A 17024-nucleotide genomic window follows, 5' to 3' on the forward strand; every position below is an offset into this window, starting at 1 on the left:
CAAGAGTGACAAGTGTTTAAAAATCGCATTATTTGGAAGATGCCCTCCCTGTTCAGTGCCAGTTACGGACCGTGTGCGGCACGGACCCTCGCCCAGCTACTCATTCACGGAGCACAGTCCCCACGGGCTCTCCGCCTCGCCGCCGCCCCCTCAGCCGCGGAGCTCGGGCTGAGCGCAGAGGGATCCGGTGGGACCCACCGGGAGCCACCACATCCCCCCCGGCGCCGCGGGGCGGGGAGGCGAGCACTGGGGCCGCCCGCTGGCGGCCGAGGGGAAGCGGCGGCGCTAGGAGAGAGGCCCCGGCCCCGCCCCGGCGGTCGCGGGGTGTGGGGCTGCTCTCGGCAGCGGCGGCGGGGACGGCGGCAGCGGCAGGGTCCGCGTTGGCCGCCGGCGGGGACCCAGTGCTGCCCCGCCGCGCCCGCCCGCCCCATCGCACGCTGTTGTCATGGAGGAGCCAAGATGGCGGCGCTGGCCTACACCGGGGGCAAACGGGAGATCAACTACTACTTCAGCGTGAGGAGCGCCAAGGCGCTGGCGCTGGGCGCCGTCCTGCTCCTCACCGCCTGTCACGCCGCCTCCCGCCGCTACCGAGGTGAGGGGGCGGACGCGGGCGCTCCGTGGGGGGCCGCTGCTGCCGGGCCGGGGAGGCGGAGCCCCGGTAGAGCCCCGGCGGAGCTCGGGGACCGTGGCCGTGAAGGGAGAGCGGTGGGTCCCTCCGCCCGAGGCAGCCGCGGCGGTGTGGGCAGCGTAGCGCGGCGGCTCGCCAGCTGCCGCGGGACGCGACCCTGGGGCACAGCGGCGGGGACCCGGCCCTCGGGGCCCTGCGGGCCCGGCTTGGGGGTCGCCGCAGGCCCCGGCGGTCGGGCGAGGCCCCTCGGAGTGAAAGGGGCGAGTGAGGCTGGCGGGGCTGTGGCGATGCGGTGTTTGCACCGAGAGCGCGCCGCAGCTCCGGGGACCCGGCCTGCGGCAGGTGAAGCTGCGGGGGTAAAGGGTGTCTTCTTCCCTGTCACTCGTTCCCGTACGGCATGATTAATGACTAATTACCTGGCAATTAGTGGTTAAAGTCTTAATTGGTACGAGATTTGGTATATGTTGTTTCACTCTTTGAACCATCGCCTCAAACATAACGAAACCAGCAGCTTTGGTGGATGAAGCGAAGTAAAGAGCTGTTTGGTTTCACGTGTTGTCGGTGGCTGTGGACAAGCTCTGGGGACCGAGCGAGCGCAGCTGTGGCCGTGACCGGCTGTGCCCGGGCGCACCTCGGTTATGGGGCGCTGGGAGCTCTGCTCGTTCCTCCTCGCTAGGGCTGTTTTGGCCGTGAAGCAGAGAGTCTTGGCATGATCCGTAAATGCAAATGGAGCTGCTGAAGGAAATATTTACTTGTTTCTGTGTCACGCTAAAAAACGTGGTATGTTTTTGTGGGTGAATTAAAAAGTTGATCTGTAGGGAGGTCACTCAGGCTTTGTTGTAGGACAACTGGTGTGTTCTAACACTTGCTGCCAGCATTCATGGTAAACAAGGCTGAGACAATTCATTGTGGAAATGGGAAACGGAGTAGGGATCTTTATGTATACAATTCCCTAGATTTCACCCTCTAGCTGGCATGTCAGTTAAGTCTGATAAACCGACTAGTATTAAATTGGAAGACATGGAAGCCTTTACTGAATTCTAGTGTAGCTCAAGCATGAGGTAATTGAACTTGCCTGTTGTGCAGTGTTCCTTAAGGCACAAGAGAGTCACAAAACTAGACAGGAGGAGGGTGGCAAACTTTTAAAGAGGTGTTGGAAGACTAAGAAAATAGGGACTGCCATATCAAGCAGGTTACAAGGAAAATAAAATATGCATAATTTCAGTATATTCTGGGAGAGCTAAGAAAGGGAGTGAGTCTCAGATTGCAAAATGGTGAGAATCTGCTGGCCTTTATGTAAATTGATATGGTCTGTATGAATTGTTACAAACATTTCAAGTTTTTTCGCCTAAGGCTTTTAGTTTCTTGAAGCAATTAGAGGGTAAGGGAGAGGTTTTCCCATAACTGTTTAAAAGGTAGGAGGACATGGAGTCATAGTGAAAACAGAGTTCCCAATTTGGGCTTCTGTGAACATAAAATGTTCAAAAGAGAAGTTTAGAAAAGGAGGGTGGAAAAATTACAGCAGATGAACTTTTAGGATGGATAAAAGCAGAGGTGCTTTTATCGAAGAGATCATTCTGTAAACCTTCAGTGATATCAAACAGTTGAAATTCAGCAAATGCCACAATACTTTTGACAATTAATGAAAAAAACAGAGGTTTTCACTGATAGTGCACTGCTAAAGCTGACTGGCACCTCACTTACTCTCAGTGGTGTTGGTCACCCACTCTTAGTAGTGGGATAATAGAACTTGGAAAGCATGTACAAAAGAGCAGCACAAATGGCAGAAGAATAAAACAGCTTCTCTACAAGAAATAATGAAATAGAATAGAAGTCTGTAGCCTGGACAGAAACCTGTTAATGATCTCAAATATTAGGAATTATTGGGGGAAGGTAAATTGATTGTTACTGTGCTGCAACAGAAAACATATCAACTGAAAAATGAAATTAGCAGGCAATACATTTAAAGTGATAGCAAGAAAGGACTTTCTTTTCCACACAAGATATTTTATACGGAGATTTTATACCAGAAATATCCCAAAAAGGGTTATTCTAGTTTCCAGAGGGCGGATGAGGTGGTGCTGCAAACAGGTTCAAGGTTGCCAGGCTGTGAAAGCCAGGCCATGTCACTGAAGGGATTGCTGTGTTTGTTGTGCTTTTATCCTTTCCCTTTTGTCTGATTGTCATTACATGTAAAGGTTTTATCTAATTTTGGCCTCAGCCATGCAAGTACATGTAATAGATAGGAGCAGCCCGGTGTACTTCCCAGTCAAACTTGCCTGTATAAAATTTGCTTTTATGAAAAAATGCTGAACTGGGGTTGTGAAAGGTCAGATTCATGTTCAGGAAGACTGTGTTAGGGGTCACCTACAATTTTTTGCAAAAGAATGTGAATTAAGAGAAGGTACAAACTGTCTTTAACTTGTGAAGAGTTAAGTGGATTGGATGTTTACATACTATCCTGTGAAGTTAGTGCTGAGTGTTTTTCAGTTGTTCTATTTCAAAGGTACAGTCCTAAACCTTTTTGGAAATAAGCTTTTAAATAAAAGTTTGCATTCTTAAGATCAACAGTAGTAGACTCTGTTAAAAATGACATTTTTTATTTTGAATAATAGAGAACAATTGAATTTCCAGCTCTTTGAAAAAGAGAGTATGCTTTTTAGAGAAAGCTTTGGAAAACTTAGTCTGCTCTGATGCTGAATGAAGATTTTGAGATTTCACAATTTCAGTGGAATAACCACAATTTTGAGGAATGATAAATTAGAATAATGAGCATAATAAACTTCAGAGAAATTATGCACTTTGTATACGTATAATGTAGTGTATCTAAGTGAGCATAAAAGGGTAATGTGTTGGAAGGATAATTTACACAAAGAAAGAATTTAAAAAGAATGGTCTGTGTTTTGTGTATACAATGGCACTTGGAATTCTTTTTCTCAGGTTTTGGGGTTTTTTGGGGGTTGGGCTTTTTTGTTGTTTGGTTTTGTTTTGTTTTTCTTTTAAGATCTCGTTGTTGGTTAAGAAGAAGTTATGGTGTATTAAAATGAGCATGTTCTTTGGCTGCTATTTCATCTGCTAAAGCCAGAGTTGAGCATTTCTGGAGGCACTGTCTGGTCTGTAACCTCCAGTTTACTTTCTTGGCTGCTGTTTCAGTTTTGTTTTATTCCCCTCCCTCATCTTCTCCCCCTATTTTCTACTGTTATGTTTAAAGGAAGATATCAAACGTCAGTAATGCTCCTAATGAGTCTCAGGAGCTTTCTAATTATTGCTCAGGGCAGTAATGAGATAATCAGTATCTGGAGTTGGGAAAGAAGGCATAACCCCTTGACATGAATTATTGTCTCTATGTTTAAAATATATACCATGTGTGATGTTTAGAATGTTACTTCAGTGAACATACTGTAGGATGATGGATTGATCTATTTATGGGCAATTATTGTGGTGGGAGTGCCATGGAGTACAGCGATACCAAGCTTGGGTCATGACCTCAAGATAAGGACATCCTCCAGTCTTGAAAACTTGATTGAGAAAGAAGTTATAGCGGTCTACAAATCATGACAGACATAAGTCCAAGCTGCCTTGTCCCATGGAAGAACCAGGGAGTGCCAAGTAAATCTAGCAGAAACCATATTTCAAATAAAGGCAGATGATTCTTCAAGCATCAGCTGTGGATGTAGAAAACTCTTGTAGAAGGATTCTGTGGGTGCTAAAAACTTGAAGACTGCATGTCCAGTTTAGTAAGTCCCTGGAATGAACATAGTTGGGACAATATTAGGCAAGAACGTGATGTTTACTTGCCCTCTTCTTATTCATCTCTGAGCATCTGCTTATGGCCCCTGTTGAAGGTGGAATACCAGGCTAGACTGACCATTGGTCTGACCATGAATAACTGTCCTTATTTTCTTATGCATCTTTCTCAGCAAGGTAATGGATGTCAGAGGGAGTCTGATTAGTCATAGGTATTCTTTTACATGGTTCACTCTTATATCACTTTGATACATCTCCTAGTTGTCATCATCTGCAAAGTGGAGGACTTTATATCAGGAATAACTCTAAGTCACCTCATTACCGAATTCATGTTGCTTTTGATTAGATCGGTTTTTTTATTATTCCTGACAGTTTCGTTTTTTATGCAACTTACTTGAAAGGATAGTTTACATGTAGAGTTTGCTACATGTAGAGTTTGCAAGTTTGAGGATCAGGGAAGTGTGTTGCTTGAAAACCAAAGTATGAGTTGAGTGTAATGAAGAAACTGTTAGGTATGGGCAGTGGTACATTGTTTCTGCACGAGCTAGAACAAGTCCCTACCGTTTCATTCACAGCCATTTCACTGTTTGTCAGTGCTTGGAAATGCCAAGTATGACAAAAATGTTGGAGAGCAACTTCTCTTGCAGTGAATGGTGTTCAGTTGTGTTTAGTTATAAGGCAGCAGAATCTGACATGGAGTTGGGAAGATAACAGTCACTGATTTCACAACTGAGATATTTGAAACTTAACATGACCTGAAACATCAGCACCTGTAAAGTGATTAATCTTAATTAGCATAAAACTTACTGACTGGAAAAGATATATGCAGTTCAGAATGATCAGCAAATTGACATGTAAATATTTTTGGGATTTTTTTTGCATATTAACCCATGTCACCTGTTCTAAGGTGACCACGTGACCAAATGTCTTAAACGGGGAGATGTAACAGACTTTCTTCCAAATGTTGTGATGAGTTTTGTATTCTATACAAGATGCTGTGCATGGTGATTCTGTGTAGAAGATTATTTTATTCAACAGTTGTATTCTTTAATTTCATATTAGCATATTCTGGTTAGTAGATTGCAGATAATAACCATAATCTGGATTGGCAAATTTTAAAGGAAATGCCATTCTAAGTCATAACATCTTTCTGACAGCAGAAGTGGGATCACTAACATTTTGTGACTAGGGCTGGGATTTACAGAACAGTGTTGTATAATAAGTGAAAAGGCAACTTGCAGAAACTTGTACAAGATGTATTTACAGTCAGTTAAATTTGTTTACTGCTGTTGATTATTTCAATTTCTGTTTTTCAAATATTGTCGGATTGTTTTTTATAACAGCAACAGGGCTATGTTTTACATTTCATGTGTCTGAATTCTAATCTTAATATAACATTTTAAAGGTGGTGATACATGTGAGTATCTTCTGTCCAGTGGGAGATTTCTTGGAGAAAAAGTATGGCAACCTCACAGTTGTATGATGCATAAGTATAAAAATAGGTAAGGAAACTCATGTCTTCTGTTCATCTGGAAAGAAGAGTCATTTTTTGACTGCAGCTGTAGTAATTGTAGTGTCATTTCTTGTTCACTTTATTTTATATGTGTCAAATTGCAAGTAAAAATATCCTAAATAAAATTACCAATCACTTTTTTTCACCTCCTAGTAAGAGAAGTTTTGGGGGGTTTTTTGAATTATGCTGTATATTACCATTTTGAGACTACTATATTTGTAGTACACATAATAAGAAAACCTGCTTAGTTGTTTGCCTAATCACATTAGCAAGAGAGTTCATTTTCAATTCTATGCAAATTGCAATAAACTGTTTATTAACTCAGCATGTTTTTAAAAAAATTACCATGCCTTAGAGCTGGATATAATGTTTAGAATGATCTATATAGCTCTGTAGAATTTCAGAATACTTCTTTCTAAGATATGTATTTTCTGTAACATTACTGTTACTGTTTTGTTTTACAGTGAAGCAAAAAATTGCCTCATAGACAAACATGTTGTGTTCATAGGAGATTCTAGAATTCGACAGCTGTTCTATTCATTTATAAAACTCATAAATCCTCAAGTCAAAGAAGAGGGAATTAAGGTGAGGTAGCTTATTTTGGTGATTGATTTTTTTGTTTCTTTCTTCCCAATTTACCTCATAACTCTTGTCTAAACTTCAGGAAACCAAATTATGCTGTTTGCTGGCCTAGCCATCAGGAAGGAGAAGCACAGAAAGGTCTTTTGAAGAAGAACAAGATTAGACCAAAATAATTGTTTGGTTACAGATGAGATAATTATGAATCTGAGAAGAGAACTAGGAAGCTCAGGAGAAAGCTTGCGGCAGCCTGGGAATAATTTAATGAAGCTGACTTGTCCCATGGCAATTTATGCTTCATATTTGGTTTCTTGATGAGAAAATGATTGCTCCTTTGTGTTTTTTTAAATAGTAGTAATTCATGCCTTATAATTTGTCATTTAAAATGTCAGTTAAATTGCTGATCTAATCTGTTCGTAAAAATCCTTGGGGCAATGACAGATTTCCAGGTCTAACTTGAAACTAAAAATAGCTTCAAGTCTTACCTTCTTCTTGATCACTGATGAAGAGCTGTCTGAATTTTATAAGGTGAAGTATGTAAACAGCCAGGTGGAAGGAGGAAGAAAAGATATAGCTGTATCATTTGTTGAACGTAATGTTGATTTCTTTTGCTATATCATACTTCTTGGGCAGTATCTTCATAGATGTATGTATATATGTGATGGAAAAGACACCTTTCACTTTCAACAGTACATCAGATTTGTCAATTATTTAGTAATCCTGTCACTTAGAAGTGCAAGCTGGCAGCTTGTGCGGCATTCAGCATGCAGTCACTTTCTCTTGTCAAAACAAGATGTTTGATTGATCCCAGAACTCTGTTTTTCCTAGTCAATTGGTTAGGTCACTCTTGCTGCCCAAAAATACTGGTGAGATGATAGAGTGTTATAATGGATTTTGAGTTGAGAGTATCCTTTGTCAAGTGTTATTGAAATCAAGATCTCAGTTTGAAGAAGTACACTTGTTCTTATGGACCTGGATTGAAATTAATACTGTATTTAGTAATTTCAAAGGATGATTGTATATGCATGTCTGACTCCTTCCTTTCTGGTTTCTTACAGTTTTCACTCAGAAAATTTAATAATGCATTCTAGATTTTATTTCTGCCTGAGTTTATTTTCTTTTATTCTTTAATTAAAACTGTGTTGCTTGTGTAAAGGAGATGGGCAGATGAAGAGGAAGGCAGTGTAAGAAAAGAAAGAGGAAAAAGGGAAAAGTCATAAGTATTTCTTATGTTGGGAGGCTAAATTTAGGAAAAGATTCAATACCTTTGCAACAGAGTGACCAGAAAGCATTTCAGACTTTGTTGGCTAGATTTCTTCCAGGAAAAATAACTGTTTTTTCGAGTAGCTTGTTTTATCAAGAAAGCAATTTAAATATTTTGTGTGAGTACACTGACATGTTTATACAAGAAAAATCCTTTCCACTGAAGATAAACCTTTGGGTGAGAGCAAGTTAGCATAGGTATGTAAATATTTTCTTTTCATTCTAAAAGTTTTGCTTAGTTTTTATTGTTTTGGGGTTTTTTTGACAGCATGGAAATATCCCATTTGAAGATAAATCTGCTTCAATTAAAGTGGTAAGTTTTTATCTAGTGTTAAACTGCAAGCCATAAGCATGTTATTATTTCATACAGTGTAATTGAAATTGCAGTCAGAGCTGTAAAGTCAAAAGAAGGTTAAGACCATCAACATTCTTTGTAAATATTCTATGGATATTTCAGAGTGTATCGTAACATACTATATTTTGAGAGAATTTGGCATGGAGTACTTGTATTGTGGCTTAGTTTTGGGCATAAGCTCTGGAACTGTGTATAATTTTTCTTTTTGTCAGGTCTTATAATTTGGCCTTTCCAAGAATAGCTTTTGCCAGGAAGTTTACTCTTTTCATGCTGTAAGAATATGTATCTGGGTCTTCCTTGGATTGGTAATTGTAATTACCATTGAGTTTTCTATGCTATCTCAACAAGTATTCCTTCCACTGTTTTTTCATGGAGAAATAAGCACAATGTTGGTTATAGTGTGGATATTTAAAAAAAGAAAACAAACAAAGTACTTGAGGCTAGTTTTTCTGAAGGGCTCTGTTCTCCTCTGCCCTGGCAATGGAAATGCTGTCCTCAATAGCTTTCTTTGCTTCCCATGACAGCTATCAGCAGTGCTGGGATTGTGCTAGTCATGTATTTATTTATACCCTGAAGAAAACTCGTTCTCTATTCACCAGAACCAAAGAAGCAGTGTGTTTGCTGAGTTGTCTGAATGTGAATTTTCAGTATTTGTTTGTGTACATGTTTTAAGATTTTGGGTACAGAATAACATTTTAGGGTGTAAGCCCATGGCAGTTTAAGCGTGTGCTAACCAACTCTGTTGGCCTTCACAGTATGTTCCTGTGTTTGTGCTGAGTTACAACTAGCACGGGTAAGCTGTGGAGTGGGTTGTTTCAGGAGTCAGTCAGCCAAAAAGTTACTTTATAGGATTCAAAAAGTTACTTTTTGTTCAGGTCTGATGTGGCTCATCATGTGGTTATCTGAATGATGGAAAAGATGGTGCAGGACACAAGACAGGACAAAGAGGCTGATGCAGTGTGATTTGCATTGACCTAACCTGACAGGATCACATCTTCAAAACTCCTTAAGTCTTGGAAGGTGCCTAACCACTAAGATTTGAGATGGCAGGTCTGGGCTTTTGGGAGATGTCTAGGTAGTTAAGAATATATTCCCAGTCTGCTGCTTCCTTGTTTTGATGAAGTGTTGCTCTTCGACATTATTGGCATGGTAGCTGAATTTCCACATTCAGACTGGCTGTGACCCAGTAATCTATATGTGGAAAATACTTGACCAACAAAAGAAAAAATTACTGGGAACAAGTGGAGAGTTTAATTTTGCCCTTTCTAGCCATCACAGTGACTCTTCTGTCCTTTAGCCACTGCAGAGGACTGCATGGTTGCTCACAGGTTCCACAGCCAAATAATGAATTGACAGTACTCAAGTGAACTACCAAAATGTAACAATCCAGAGGAGTGTTTCTGCTAATGGTGTTTCAACATTCTGCATTACAAAGTTTCCTCACAATAGTTTCTGCACGTGTAGTCCCTGCCATTTCATTTCAACATGTACTTTTAGACTATCCAATAGTGCTGTCCTAAGGAGTAACTAAGTGCTAGGAAGTCATGGCTTTAGCTGGGAGACATAATAGCACTAGACTAGACTGTCCTAGATGAAAGTTGAGCACTGCTCCTGGCATCTAAAAGAATGCTGGTAGGTAATGTGTTTAATAGCCATGACACTATTAGATTTAAACAGCTGATAATTTATGAAGTTATAAGGTAAATTGTTAGGTTTTGGTTTTGTTTGAAAATTATGATTTCATGCTATCAATTATTTTAAGCTTTGGAACAAAGAAAACCTGCTGGTAAAAATGTGGAAAATTGAGCAAAAAGCAAGTTCTAGTAAGTTATAGATGCGGCCTTGAATTTATCCCTGGTTGCATTGGAAACCCAAGGACATCCTATTTGGCAGACACTAAAAGATTACCTTCTTGGTGAAATTCCAACTCCTGAACTACAAATAAAAATTTGTTTCTCATGTGGGAAAAGTTTTGAGGGTTTGTTGGCTTTTTCTCCCCTTGTTTTTCTTTGCTTTCTGTTTTTCATGTGGGAGTAAGATGTCAGGCTTTTAATGCTAACTATAAGGAGATCACACTCTGAGCCAAATGTTCTTCCTTTACAGTTGAATTGATGGCAATTCGTTTGGGTTTTTTGCATTTGTTGTTTTAGTCTACTGATTGTCTTTTAAGCTTGCAGAGAAACTCTTCCTTTATTTTACAGGATTTTCTGTGGTATCCAGAAGTTAATGGCTCTATGAGGCAGCGTATCAAATCTTGGACTGAGGTTTGTTTTTAAGAGATCTAAAATTTGACTTCAGAGTAGTGAAAAGGGGATGTTTACTGGTGTATATGTTTCTGGGTATCTCCTGGTCTTCCAAGGATGGTATCACTCAGACCAAAAAAACCCTAAGCAAACTACAAAACCCCTACTTTCTAGGAGCAAGTTAATTTATCCTGTTAAGAGCTAAAAGAATTTCAGTCTGGTTTGGCATTTTACTTCCTCTGTGGCTGCAATGACTCCACTTCAATGTGGCCAAATATTTTGATCCTTACGGGTTATTCCAACTTGAGATATACTATGATTCGATGATTTTGTATATATAATTTGAGTATTTCAGAGTGATGGTCAAAGGTAATTTGCAAAATCAAGAATTCCTTGTTTTTATTTGTTTTCAATATCTCCCTCAATTAGCATACTAATTATTTTATATGTTTCAGTTATGATGCAGGTTGTCATGTTATTCTGTATGTAACTCTGACAACAAGTAATATGTTTACAGATTGGCGAATAATTTTTTCTTGTTTCTTCCTTAGTTGACCTTTCAGTAGCCTGGAGTTATTTAGTAGTAGCGCACTGTGATTCTTGTGGGACTATTTTTTTGCTGTCCTATTGATCATTCTTGCACAACACTTTCCATCAGGATAGCTGAAGTTATCATTTGGTTTTCTTTTTCTGTAGTTTCTACAAAAACTGAGAGCTGCTAGTTTTCCTTGCTATGCCAGGGTAAAACTGGTACTGAGGTGCTCAGGACTGTTTGTTTCTGTATGCTCTTGTGTTTGAGTATGCTGGCCCTTGTCCTTGTCCTACCTAGAAGTGTCAGACCCCTGGGGTAACAGTGGTCAGTGCAGCAGCTCTAACAGATGTTTGACAATGCTGAGACTGAGATAAAAAGTTCAATAGTGTTTACAGTTTACTTGATGACCTTAGGAATAGATGTTTAAATAGCTTTTAAAGAGAACTTATGCTGCTAAACTGATCATGATTGTAGATGCTTATTGATACTTCAGGCTTTTGTAGATTCTATTATGTGAAAATTCAGGTATCTCACATATATCAGGTATCTGTTCTCTTTTGTAACCATTAGCTGATGGACAAGTGAGTCACAGTTAATTAAGTATGAGTCTTAATAATAAGTATAATTTACGATTATTTTCAAACTAATTCCTTTTTATTTTTGTGTCTTAGGGTTCTGTGGCAAAACCTCATATAATTGTAGTAGGAGCTGCCACGGTAAGTTATACATGTCTGGGGGATTTTAGTAAAGAAGGAAGTTCTTGTAGGATAACTTTAATATTCTCAAGTTGGTTACATGATCAAATTGTTAAACCCAGTTTATAATAAAATACCTGTTTTCAGTGAATGTGCTGTTACAAAAAGTAGTTTTAAAATATCAGGTGTACTTTATTATAGCTGTGTGATGTACAGTACTTGCTTTTGTCAGCAATACTGGTTAATAAGCATTAATTCGCTTTAACCTAGCTAATAAAGGTTTTAATTAAAAGCAGATTATTAATTTCACAAGTTAAATAAAGTATTTGTATACTAACTGAGGTGTATTTTTAATACACCTTTTGCACTCACAAAATTCTACTTTTGAGCATGGCCTGATCTGGGATGGTCTCTTTGACTGTACTTATTTCTTTTATATATATATATATAGAGAGAGAGAGAGGTAAAAATAATAATTTTACATGGATAATTCAACAACCAAACAGATCAGAGCTCTGGAATCTTGTTCCACTGGAAGATTCCACCACGGCTGTGCACTGCAACATCACAGAAAACAGGGCTGACAAGGACCAGAAGAGGTGTCCTAACCCATCCGTTTGTCACCAGGCAGGGTAATTTCTACCTCTGTTGCACTTGACAAGAGTCAACGAATTCTTCAAAACTTCTAGGGATGGAATTCAACAGCCTCCCCTAAGTAGTCTGTTCTAGTAATACAGTCAAGTCAAATAAATGCTCATCTCATTATTTCCACATTTAATGTCCCTTACTTCCATATATTTGGGAATTGGAATTTGAAAGGAATTAGCTATTATATTTTCATACCAGCTGAAATGTAAAGGAGGGGGAGAAATGTGTTGCATTTTAAACAAAATCCTTCAAAAGCAGTTTGGTTCAGAGACATTGAGGCACTCTACCAATCTGGAAATTTCTGGGCAAGCCCATCTAAGGAGGAATTCCCTCAGTTTTAAGGGGAGGCCATGTGTGTATGTAGACCTCCATACATTTCCTGAGGGATCAAAAATTCTCCTTTTCCTTTAGTTGAACCCCTAAGTTCCCTTCCTCTGTAGAATCCACACAAATATTTGAGTTTTAGGAATCGTAGTAAGCCTAGAATATCTTTTCTCAGTCTTAGAATGTAGCATTTATTACTAGGATGAGTCATTGTATTTCATACAGAAAATACCATTATATATGGATAATGTTGTGGCATGCAGAAGCTCAGGTTGCAAAACTACAGGACACTTAGCTAAGTAATTCCCTTTACTCATATGTATACATTAGCCGTAGCTTGTTGCTTTTTGTGGACAGCAGGAGATACAAACTAACAGTATGCAGGGGAGGCTCTGCTCTTTTTAACACTTGTATATTTATACAAAACATTTAATATGATATCCAAAGTTGGACAAAGATAAACATCCCCTATTTTAAGGGACTTCCAAAAAACTAGAAGCTTCAAAAATCAGACACATCAGCAGCCTCACCATAGCTGACACTGGTGTGGTAACCTGCCAGTAGATTAAAACTGGTGTGTGTTCTTGGACTTAGCAGCATTTTGAAATTTACCTGTCTTTAACCTAGCTCTTGAGTTCATCTTTGGCCTGGACATGTCTGCCTTAAGATGTCAACTGCATAACAGTTTATAAATAGAAGTTAAGTCTTAAAAGCTGGAGGAACTCCAGCTCGTACAAAAGTCAGTTGCTTGCTTATTTTGGGAAAAGGAGCTTCTCTGAGAATGTCACTACAGTGCTCTGATTCTTAATTCCTGACTTCCTGTTGTATGGAACGCTGCTTTAACTAACTGTCTGTTAAATTCTGTTGGTGTTTCAAAAGTAAGTATTTAGCTGCTGGGAGAAACTGCTGCTTTTTTTCCAGTGAGTTCTCAGAGCAGCTGTCTGTTATTTGGTTTCATGAAGTATTAATTTATATTGAATAATATTTTCAAGAAGGGCATTAATCAGTGTACTTGTCTTACAATTAAATTTTTATGTAGATATTTAGAAATAACTAGAGTTCGCTAAATTTAGGCTAATTGTTTTGGTTTTGCTTTTTTTAGTTTTGGCCACATCAGTATAGATACAGTAACATTTTAAAAAATGCTACATGCATTTTTCATACAGTGTGGGAAATAATTTTCAAAAGTTAGGAGGAATTCTTGTGTGGCTGTAGCATTCTCCCTGTCATTTCCTATAGAAGATTAAACCAGAAATTAAAATGGCTTTCTTTTCCCCTCCTTTTTTTTGTCCCAGTGGATATCTGCTAAACAGATGGAAATATTGGAACTTGATACCACCATCAAGTTTTGTTTGCAGGCATCTCTTGCTGTGGTCAGTTTTTCTAGAGTAGAATTGACTGAACTGGCCATGATTTTTCAGTAACAAGACTGGCTTTGCTACTTCATCATTGGATAAAGCCAAGAGACTTTGAATTAAAACATCTTGTGTCATTTAATTTCTGAAAAGCCAAATATACACATAAGTTGAATGTTAAATACTCTGTTTGTAGATGATGTGATTGAATGTAATTATCTGTCTGGACAGCTGCTTGGTCCAAAAGAATTTTTTTTAGCAATTTGAATAGGACACTGAAGAAATCTAGCTGTATAGAAATAATGAAAAATAGCTACTAACGGAGCAAGGGAATCAATTAAGACTCCTCAGACATACAGGTTCTGAATCTATTTCTTTGTTTCTCCAGTGGTCTATCAAGATTCACAATGGCAGCAACGAAGCCCTTGCACAATATAAAATCAATATCACTTCAATTGCTCCTCTTTTGGAAAAATTAGCAATAAGTAGCGATGTTTACTGGGTCTTACAAGGTAAAGTAGTGAACAGTAGGTAACAATTTGTGCCGTCACTGTCTGTTGAATCATTATGTTGAAGGATATGGAAAACTTAATCCCTACTGCCTACTTGCAGACTGAAAAAGGTGTTGTTTGAACCTCAGTCTGTCCTTTCTTGCAGTTTTAACTAAGCTGATACCTAAATAGCTGTTACTAGTGATAGAGATTTCAAAGCTCTGGCAGGAAAAACTTGCACTATGAACTCTTAATTCTTTGTTAGCTTACTCTCAGACTCAACATGCCAGGTCTATTCTCCCTGTGCTGTGCTCCATACACACCTCCTGGGAGTCAAGAGCACAAGTGCATGCAACAGCAGTATTCTTGTGGTTTTGTTCAATTGAATTTTCAGATTATATTAATTATAGGAGAGGTTGAACAGGTGCATCCTCTGTGTGTGTCTGGAATGAATAGATGCACTCCTGAGAGTATAGAGAATTTAAGTCTCCAGAATGAAACTTGTTTCTCTACCCTGTGATGAGAAATCATGGCTCACAATGAGTCAGTGAGATTTTTATTACGGCACCAAGCTTACATTGTTTTGCTTTTCTTCAATAAAACTAAAATATTTCCCTGAAACTGAAAAATGAGCTCATAGGTAGAATTTTCTCCTGGTTCCTCTGTCACAGAACATGGCATTTTAGATTATCATCACCTTAGTTAGAAACATAGGCAGATTTTGAGCAATATACCCAGCTGTACCCTTACAGTCACGTCCAAGTGCCTATCAAAGGTGGTTCTAGAGGTAAATCTGAATAAACAAATCAATCTTCTCCCATTCCTTTCAAAACCATGTTTATTTATACCAGAAGCAATTGACTGTCAGACATGTCCCACCATCCTCTTGCTAAGGATCTAGTCCATTTAGGTAATCTCTGAGCGTCTTAATGGCCCAAATGGGAAGAGAAGCAGTCTGTACACAGAGTTGTCTAGACATTGGTTATCCAAACATAGGCGTGAGGTAGCTAAAGTAAATCAACCTGCATCTCACAGAATGTGTCACAGCAGCAGCTTTTCACAGGAACCTAATGGCCTCCAGCTGACCTTTTGATCTAGAACCCCATATCACTTTATTTTAAGCTTTACATGATTTCTGAAGCCTGTAGGCAATTAAGTCGACCCTTTTTTCTGTAAAACTGAGATTCTGCCATCAGTTAAACTGGAATCAGTAGGAGCAAGTGGAATATGTTTGTGGCCTATGACTTAGGAGAAACAAGCTGGTTTTTTCCCACAGAAACTAGAGGGTTTGAGAAAGTTATTTATTTTTTTTCGTATGTCTGTTCTGGTGCCTGTCTTCTGCCCTTTTTCCTTTAGAGTCTTCTCTTGGGAGGTTCTGTTGCTGAGAGAAAGCATAAGCAGCTCTGAACTCCAGCATTATGTGCTTTTCCTGGATTCAGAAAATTAAGCAAGCATTCATGTCTGGCCAGAGCTTTCTAACCTACAAGTCCATATGCATTAATAGGGAATGGTGATAAGAACATTTCATCATAAACAACTCTAGTTAAACTGTAGCAGTCATTTATTCCTGTACATTTTTTCTGTACAATTAAACAATTGCGACCTCTTAAATGAAAGTAGCCTGTGCAACTTGAGCTAAGGAAGCTCTTTGACAAGTAGAAGACTAATGTATTCATTCTTTGTCCTTGCAAATTCAGATCCTGTTTATGAAGATATGCTGAGTGAAAATCGGAAAATGATCACTAATGAGAAAATAGATGCTTATAATGAAGCAGCTGTTCGGATTCTGAACAGCAGCTCCCGAAATTCCAAAGCTAAAGTTAAAGTGTTCAGTGTATCAAAATTGATAGCACAAGAAACTATCATGAAGTCTGCAGATGGCCTGCATCTCCCTGAATCAAGCAGAGATACAGTAAGTGTTTTTATCACTGGTCAACATTAAGAGTATTAATAGTAAAAGAAGATCTGAAACGAATGTTCTGAAATTGCGAACAGTATGGGTGTAATGAGAACTGCATTCATCAGGGAATTTTGTTCAGAAAATCCCAGTGGGTGGGAGTGCAGTCAGTTTTATAGGCATTTAAAAAAAAATAGCAAACGCAATAGTGCGTAACTATTTTAAAATAGCTGTTAATCCACTAGATCTTTTAGAACCTGAGTGCAAACTTCATGTTTTCCTGTGTGTGTGAGTGAGTTAAGGTGGTAATGGCTTGTAAAGCAGTGCTAAGAAGTAACTCTTAAATTTTCCCCTTTGTGTCCAGAAAATTTGGTTTGGTAGGGAGTATAAAGAAGATAACAAACAGTATAGACCTTCCTGGTTGTATGGAGTGCTTCTGACTTTATTTCTTCTCCTTTACTAACCAATATATATATGCATGCAGTGAGCCCCTCTGAGCTTTTCAGTCTGCCCTTTATTTGAAAGAGCTCTCCCATCATGTCACTTTTGGTTCCATTCCTTTGCAGGTTTCAATTGCTTGAAAGTACTGGATGAACTAAATGTCACCTTACCACATGTTTCAGTCTCACTGTCATGTTTTAGATACTTGCCTTACTGTACCCTTTTAGGACCATAGCTAGTGAGCTATTTTTCATTTATAGACCTTCTGCATTCAGTAGAGAATCCTCCTGTTCTAAGATCAGGCATTTTTGCT

General features: G+C 39.1%; 1 protein-coding gene across 4 annotated transcripts in view; it reads left to right on the plus strand.

Moving 5' to 3' along the window:
* Positions 1-329: 329 nt before the first annotated feature.
* The window catches only part of CASD1 (CAS1 domain containing 1), a 28782-nt gene continuing 12087 nt past the window's right edge, over positions 330-17024 (plus strand). For 2 of the 4 annotated variants that reach the window (XR_014226746.1, XM_082289115.1), the window contains exons 1-8: positions 330-592; positions 5781-5877; positions 6353-6473; positions 7999-8043; positions 10287-10349; positions 11532-11576; positions 14271-14394; positions 16071-16285. Coding sequence is in view for 3 of the 4 variants with exons in the window: in XM_082289115.1 (XP_082145241.1) it covers positions 460-592; positions 5781-5877; positions 6353-6473; positions 7999-8043; positions 10287-10349; positions 11532-11576; positions 14271-14394; positions 16071-16285 (843 nt within the window). In the remaining variant the exon portion in view is untranslated. Of the gene's footprint in view, positions 593-760; positions 971-5780; positions 5878-6352; positions 6474-7998; positions 8044-10286; positions 10350-11531; positions 11577-13280; positions 13406-14270; positions 14395-16070; positions 16286-17024 lie in introns of those variants that run through there. The other 2 variants (XM_082289116.1, XM_082289117.1) reach the window with 2 other exon arrangements.

The sequence above is a fragment of the Coloeus monedula genome (assembly GCF_965178545.1).
Source record: "Coloeus monedula genome assembly, chromosome: 1".
Classification (NCBI taxonomy): domain Eukaryota; kingdom Metazoa; phylum Chordata; class Aves; order Passeriformes; family Corvidae; genus Coloeus; species Coloeus monedula.